A 9,017-nucleotide genomic window follows, 5' to 3' on the forward strand; every position below is an offset into this window, starting at 1 on the left:
AAGCTCCGATCTCATTCCAGAACAAGAGGAAATTTTGCCATGATGATTTTCAATAGATTGGCTCAGTGAATTCATGTTGATTCCCAGTACATCCTGTTATTGTCAGAATGATAATTCACTTTCTTATTAAGAGATTTCTTTAAATAGATTTCCTTGTCAAAATCAGGCAGTTTGTAATTTTCAGGTAAAAAAATCGCAAAATGTTAAATGAATGTTATGATGAAATCAGTTTTATGAGGTGTGTTGTTACCCCTTAATTCCAGTGTCAGTTTTTATCATTATCAAAGTGCTGATAATTTTCTAAAGATTTCCATTGTTTCACTTTTTTGTCCATGTCTTGCAATCAATTTTCTTTGATTTTTTTAATTCTTCAGTGGTTTGGTAATAAATGATAGATTTTACAAGACAACAGTAGGACTAATACTTCGGTTTTGCGTAAATGAAAGATGGTATTGTGACACCTTAAAAGTGTAATATAGAGAAACAGTAAGGAAGTGTTACCTGTTGATGTGAAAAAAAAACCCATAACGATGCAGATTAAACTTGTTTACATTGATGCAAATATCACCTACTGATGTAAGAACAAACAATGTACAGGTAACATTAGAACAGCTGGTTTTACATCAGATACACCTAGGTCATTAAGTAATTTCTGCAGCTGTTTTAAGATACAAAATTAGGAAATACTGCAAATGTAAACATTTGATCAGTAATCTTATTTTTATGCTTGTCGCACTGGAGTTATCATGCTAGTTGTCAGTGGATTTTGTTAATACAGCAAATATTACTGATGCCCGAATCTATTATTGCGTTCATTTGCCGGAAAGTATTATACGCTAAAATTTGAGCTAAATTAAGTATATTTTTGTATAGGATTTTTAGTGGAATGCTATTTTGAGAAGTGTTTTTACATGAATTTTTTAGTTTTGTGTGAAATGTTTTTGTATTATTTTCTCTTGTTTGGTTGTGATTATAGCATTCATTCTGCAATTTTTCTCTTGTCCGATATTATGGGGTTGAAGTTTTGATTTACATTTCATCTAACATTCGTGCATCAGTGATAAGGTTATGCTGTAAAAATTAAATGCTTTTGGAAACTTTCAAGGTTTACGCCTAATATATCCCTTGGAGGGTTAAAACTTAAATGGATGTCACATAATTATACACACAATTCTTTAATTTGAAGTCTTGATTGATATATTTGCTAGTTTGTCTACAGTCGGGAAAACAATGTTTTACAATATTTCCTCTGAAATTATTTGCTTTGCCTCGTTTGCCGAAACATCCAGCGATTTTGATCAAGCCTCCCTCTTGTAACAGTCATTGTATCCTTGTGTTGTATTCCTTCAATTCTGCTTCATAAAATAATTGTAAGCCGACCATGATGGTATGCAAGGAAATGTTGATAGTAGTCTTTCAGTCAATCTTGTATTGAAACATCTGCCCATAACAATGTTCCTTATTCAGTGGGTTGACAATGCGTATCACTAGTATACTTCCCGTCCAGAATTATCTACATCTTTCATTTGTGTTGAAAATTATAACATTCCATTTTTTTATAAATATATTTTTTTTTCTTAATTTGAAAAAAAAAAAAAGACTTTTTGCAAGTGAATATTGTTTGGTCTTGATTTGATCAGCATTCTTTCAGTAACTGCGAGTGTTTTAAGAGCAGTATATACATGTTAAGATTTTGCTACCTTGAAAATCTTTAAATAGTTTAGGCTATGCAACTCTTACATAACCATGATGTGATATTCTACAGCAACTTAGATTTTTCCTAATGCAAGATTTCAGAAGGCAATTAATGGTTTCAGACTTTTGTACATCAATAATGTATTTTAGTGCCTTTGTTGTTTATGATAGGAGAATGGATCCTTCGCCTTAGATACCTATGAATTGACTTTTTGAGTTTTAGCTGCAGTGCCTTCTGTGTAGTTTGAAGTCATTGTAATATGGTATTAGGGTTGGGTGTTCAGTGGAAGGTTAGATAATTTTGGTCATTTTCTGTCAATATATTCTCACTCACTTCAGCTATTCAGACGGACACTAAGAAACAGGTTATGTGATATCTATGTGGTATGGTAGTCATATGATATAAGTAGGAGGGACAAATAGTTTGTTCTTCTACGCAATACTTATGAATAAACTTCTTTGTTCTTCCCAAATATCTTTTTTTTCTGGAACATCAACACATTTTAAACACCTCAAAGATTGTGTTATGAAGGTTTTTCTTCAGACTTCGGCACTGAAGGTTTCAAGTTTTAAGACAAATATTACAGATTTTATCACAAATGCTCCAGAAAGGAGCAAGAATTTTTTTTTTTTTTTTAAATGTTTTAACAGATTGGTTGAGAGGTTAACGGAGAGTGGTTGGATTGTGTAACTGATTTTATGTACCTTGTAATCAATGTCCATTTCTAACATCCACATGCTTCATATCATATATATCATGCGATAGATAACACCATACAATTCCAATAAAAATATTATTTTATGAAAGAAAGTCTTGTTTTACTCTATTTGTTTTCCCCAGAGTTTACATTCTTGGGATGGATATCAATTCTACAAAACTAGACCCCATTGCTTAGGAATCCAGATGTCTCTGGTCTTGTTTCATTTTCAAATATCGTAGTCAAAACAATGTTTGGATTTCAAATGAGATGTATCTGCATCAGTTGGTAGGCTATTCAAATCGCCCTACACCTTGGTCTATTTGTCTGTGAACAATTTTTGTTATTGCTATTTCTAGAGAAGTACATGATGGATATTTCTTAAATTTCATATGTAGGTTCCATTTAGTCCCTAGTTGTGCCTGATCGATTTTGGGACTGATCAGAAAAAACGAAGGCAAAGAAATGTTTAAATTTCTTATTATTAAGAGCAAACACAGACAAGAGAAGAGAAAAGAAGGGAAAAAATCTTTTAAAAGACCAAATAATGATCAAACAACAGTTGGTGACAAGATCACTCTGGGATCTTTTTTAAACATGATTTTTCCAGAATACTATTAATCAAATAATGTTTAATTTGGCTCTGTCCATCTGTTTATATGCATCTGTTTTTCCCAGACCACAGTTTCCAACATACTCAAGATAGCTAAATGAAACTAGTTTACACTTGCTTAACTAGCTGTAGTGGACTGGTTTTGTTTGAGTTTTAGAGATAAAGTATTGCTTAGTGAAAATTCCTATTGAGAACTGGTGTGCCTCTTGCATTACCAGCTGATGATTTTGTGGAAATTGACACATGAATACTCCAGTCATAAGCTCCAACATGTAAAAACCAAATAACCACCCTAGTTCCAGCTGTAAAATGTATAATGTGTGATACCGTTCTAAATCGAATAATTCTGAAATGATAAAGATTTACACAGTTTATAATCTATTTAACAGATAAATTTCCAACTCAATTTTACATGTGTCGTTACATTTTTTAAAAATTGTACCTTAAAATGCATAATATTACATAATGTACATTAACACACTCAGGCATACATTTATTGTGTAGACATGACATCCATTAGGCAGCTGACTTGTGAGAGTCTTGTTGATTAAATTTTCATTTTCCAATTTAAAATAGAAAGAAAAGTTTGAATACTTTGTAAATTAATAATACACTATGTAACAGATTTAAAAGAAATAATTCTTATTTTAAATGAAAAAAAAAATTTAAAAACTGACAATACATGTTAAATGCAATCAAGAACCCATAACGTGAAACTTCACTAAACATATTGACTAAGGACATGAAAAAGAACAGGAGCCAACTGCAGCCGTACAGCCATTGATTGTGGTACAGGCAGTGGTGTCGAGCTGTAGACAGTTGATGCAGTCGGTGTTGCCGACTCCGCCACAGAGAAATGCCCGGAGAGCACATTCCCGGGTACTGAACGCCGCCGCTCCGTCGTTCTCGTTTTCTTTCTCGCCTCGAACCACGCCCAGTTTGAATGCCACGGCGGGACTTATCACTTTAATAAAATAGAATATGTAAAATATAAACCGACAAGTATATGATATGAAAAGACTAGATCAGTCGAAACAAACCAACGTAAACATCCATGAAATGATTCAGAAATGCATCCGTTTAGCTAAGAAGTATGGTTTATATTGTTTAACGTCCTATCAACGGCAATGGTCATTTAGGGGAGCCCTCCATATGCATATGAAGCGAGTGTATGTGTCGAGTGAATGTGTTTTTGAAGACCTTGTGATAGCGCGAGTCTAAATCTAACCATTATTGCAACCATGCTGAAATATACTGCACCCAACAGGACAATCCTCTCGGTCACATACTGACAACGACAACAACGCAAAGCCGTCCTCAAGGAGGCAAGCGTACAACAAGAGAGAGGGAGTGATCCCAAATCAAGCCGCCTCTTACTAATCGTGCAAAGAGGGGCCAGCATGTACAGTACTTACGCCCTACGTGCACGGCAGAAACATGTGCAAACATGGTACTTAAGAGTAATAAAATACAGATTACTAAATGAGAGGTAATAGGATACATACAACATATTCCAAGGGTCGCTGCAGAGGAATCATAGTCATCGTCATATTGCGCGGTGGTGATCAACACTTGGACCAGCAGGACTATCACCATCAAATTCTTGGAGTGGTGCATGGTACTGTAAACACGGAAACTACCATCAGAGGGGGAAACATGTCATCACTACGACTCCTCAGTATCAAATTGTTAACATATCATCATCACTGCGACTCATCAGTATCAAATTGTTAACATATCATCATCACTGCGACTCATCAGTATCAAATTGTTAACATATCATCATCACTGCGACTCATCAGTATCAAATTGTTAACATATCATCATCACTGCGACTCATCAGTATCAAATTGTTAACATATCATCATCACTGCGACTCATCAGTATCAAATTGTTAACATATCATCATCACTGCGACTCATCAGTATCAAATTGTTAACATATCATCATCACTGCGACTCATCAGTATCAAATTGTTAACATATCATCACTGCGACTCATCAGTATCAAATTGTTAACATATCATCATCACTGCGACTCATCAGTATCAAATTGTTAACATATCATCATCACTGCGACTCATCAGTATCAAATTGTTAACATATCATCATCACTGCGACTCATCAGTATCAAATTGTTAACATATCATCATCACTGCGACTCATCAGTATCAAATTGTTAACATATCATCATCACTGCGACTCATCAGTATCAAATTGTTAACATATCATCATCACTGCGACTCATCAGTATCAAATTGTTAACATATCATCATCACTGCGACTCATCAGTATCAAATTGTTAACATATCATCATCACTGCGACTCCTCAGTATCAAATTGTTAACATATCATCATCACCGCGACTTATCAGTATCAAATTGTTAACATATCATCATCACTGCGACTCATCAGTATCAAATTGTTAACATATCATCATCACTGCGACTCATCAGTATCAAATTGTTAACATATCATCATCACTGCGACTCATCAGTATCAAATTGTTAACATATCATCATCACTGCGACTCATCAGTATCAAATTGTTAACATATCATCATCACTGCGACTCATCAGTATCAAATTGTTAACATATCATCATCACTGCGACTCATCAGTATCAAATTGTTAACATATCATCATCACTGCGACTCATCAGTATCAAATTGTTAACATATCATCATCACTGCGACTCATCAGTATCAAATTGTTAACATATCATCATCACAGTATGTTAACATATCGACTCCTCAGTATCAAATTGTTAACATATCATCACTGCGACTCATCAGTATCAAATTGTTAACATATCATCACTGCGACTTATCAGTATCAAATTGTTAACATATCATCATCACTGCGACTCCTCAGTATCAAATTGTTAACATATCATCATCACTGCGACTCCTCAGTATCAAATTGTTAACATATCATCATCACTGCGACTCCTCAGTATCAAATTGTTAACATATCATCATCACTGCGACTCATCAGTATCAAATTGTTAACATATCATCACTGCAACTCATCAGTATCAAATTGTTAACATATCATCACTGCGACTCATCAGTATCAAATTGTTAACATATCATCATCAACTCATCAGTATCAAATTGTTAACATATCATCATCACTGCGACTCATCAGTATCAAATTGTTAACATATCATCATCACTTCATCAGTATCAAATTGTTAACATATCATCATCACTGCGACTCATCAGTATCAAATTGTTAACATATCATCATCACTGCGACTCATCAGTATCAAATTGTTAACATATCATCATCACTGCGACTCCTCAGTATCAAATTGTTAACATATCATCACTGCGACTCATCAGTATCAAATTGTTAACATATCATCATCACCGCGACTCATCAGTATCAAATTGTTAACATATCATCACTCACTCAGTATCAAATTGTTAACATATCATCACTCATCAGTATCAAATTGTTAACATATCATCATCACTGCGACTCATCAGTATCAAATTGTTAACATATCATCATCACTGCGACTCATCAGTATCAAATTGTTAACATATCATCACTGCGACTCATCAGTATCAAATTGTTAACATATCATCACCGCGACTCATCAGTATCAAATTGTTAACATATCATCATCACTGCGACTCATCAGTATCAAATTGTTAACATATCATCATCACTGCGCGTATCAAATTGTTAACATATCATCATCACTGCGTATCAGTAATTGTTAACATATCATCATCACTGCGACTCATCAGTATCAAATTGTTAACATATCATCATCACTGCGACTCATCAGTATCAAATTGTTAACATATCATCATCACTGCGACTCATCAGTATCAAATTGTTAACATATCATCATCACTGCGACTCATCAGTATCAAATTGTTAACATATCATCATCACTGCGACTCATCAGTATCAAATTGTTAACATATCATCACTGCGACTCATCAGTATCAAATTGTTAACATATCATCATCACTGCGACTCATCAGTATCAAATTGTTAACATATCGTCATCACCGCGACTCATCAGTATCAAATTGTTAACATATCATCATCACTGCGACTCATCAGTATCAAATTGTTAACATATCATCATCACTGCGACTCATCAGTATCAAATTGTTAACATATCATCATCACTGCGACTCATCAGTATCAAATTGTTAACATATCATCATCACTGCGACTCATCAGTATCAAATTGTTAACATATCATCATCACTGCGACTCACAGTATATAACATATCATCACTGCGACTCATCAGTATCAAATTGTTAACATATCATCATCACTGCGACTCATCAGTATCAAATTGTTAACATATCATCACTGCGACTCCTCAGTATCAAATTGTTAACATATCATCATCACTGCAACTCATCAGTATCAAATTGTTAACATATCATCATCACTGCGACTCATCAGTATCAAATTGTTAACATATCATCATCACTGCGACTCATCAGTATCAAATTGTTAACATATCATCATCACTGCAACTCATCAGTATCAAATTGTTAACATATCATCATCACTGCGACTCCTCAGTATCAAATTGTTAACATATCATCATCACTGCGACTCATCAGTATCAAATTGTTAACATATCATCATCACTGCGACTCATCAGTATCAAATTGTTAACATATCATCATCACTGTATCGTTAACATATCATCACTCATCAGTATCAAATTGTTAACATATCATCATCACTGCGACTCATCAGTATCAAATTGTTAACATATCATCATCACTGCGACTCATCAGTATCAAATTGTTAACATATCATCACTGCGACTCATCAGTATCAAATTGTTAACATATCATCATCACTGCGACTCATCAGTATCAAATTGTTAACATATCATCATCACTGCGACTCATCAGTATCAAATTGTTAACATATCATCATCACTGCGACTCATCAGTATCAAATTGTTAACATATCATCATCACTGCGACTCATCAGTATCAAATTGTTAACATATCATCATCACTGCGACTCATCAGTATCAAATTGTTAACATATCATCATCACTGCGACTCATCAAATTGTATCAAATTGTTCAAATTGTTAACATATCATCATCACTGCGACTCATCAGTATCAAATTGTTAACATATCATCATCACTGCGACTCATCAGTATCAAATTGTTAACATATCATCATCACTGCGACTCATCAGTATCAAATTGTTAACATATCATCATCACTGCGTATCAAATTGTTAACATATCATCATCACTGCGACTCATCATCAAATTGTTAACATATCATCAAACTCATCAGTATCAAATTGTCATCATCACTGCGACTCATCAGTATCAAATTGTTAACATATCATCATCACTGCGACTCATCAGTATCAAATTGTTAACATATCATCATCACTGCGACTCATCAGTATCAAATTGTTAACATATCATCATCACTGCGACTCATCAGTATCAAATTGTTAACATATCATCATCACTGCGACTCATCAGTATCAAATTGTTAACATATCATCATTGCGACTCAACATATCATCATCACTGCGACTCATCAGTATCAAATTGTTAACATATCATCATCACTGCGACTCATCAGTATCAAATTGTTAACATATCATCACTGCGACTCATCAGTATCAAATTGTTAACATATCATCATCACTGCGACTCCTCAGTATCAAATTGTTAACATATCATCATCACTGCGACTCCTCAGTATCAAATTGTTAACATATCATCATCACTGCGACTCATCAGTATCAAATTGTTAACATATCATCACTGCGACTCCTCAGTATCAAATTGTTAACATATCATCACTGCGACTCCTCAGTATCAAATTGTTAACATATCATCACTGCGACTCATCAGTATCAAATTGTTAACATATCGTCGTCACTGCGACTCATCAGTATCAAATTGTTAACATATCATCACTGCGACTCCTCAGTATCAAATTGTTAACATATCATCACTGCGACTCATCAGTATCAAATTGTT

At 34.2% G+C, this 9,017-nt stretch overlaps 1 protein-coding gene across 1 annotated transcript; it reads right to left on the bottom strand.

Moving 5' to 3' along the window:
* Positions 1-3,740: 3,740 nt before the first annotated feature.
* On the bottom strand, positions 3,741-4,623 carry LOC132560851 (uncharacterized). The gene is made up of 2 exons (XM_060225554.1): positions 4,512-4,623; positions 3,741-3,970 (listed from the first exon to the last, which is right to left on the bottom strand). Exons 1-2 carry the CDS (start codon positions 4,621-4,623, stop codon positions 3,741-3,743), a joined length of 342 nt encoding a protein of 113 aa, XP_060081537.1.
* Positions 4,624-9,017: the final 4,394 nt, after the last annotated feature.

The sequence above is a fragment of the Ylistrum balloti genome, unplaced genomic scaffold (assembly GCF_031769215.1).
Source record: "Ylistrum balloti isolate Yb309-2 unplaced genomic scaffold, AGI_CSIRO_Ybal_v1 Utg371124, whole genome shotgun sequence".
NCBI lineage: Eukaryota > Metazoa > Mollusca > Bivalvia > Pectinida > Pectinidae > Ylistrum > Ylistrum balloti.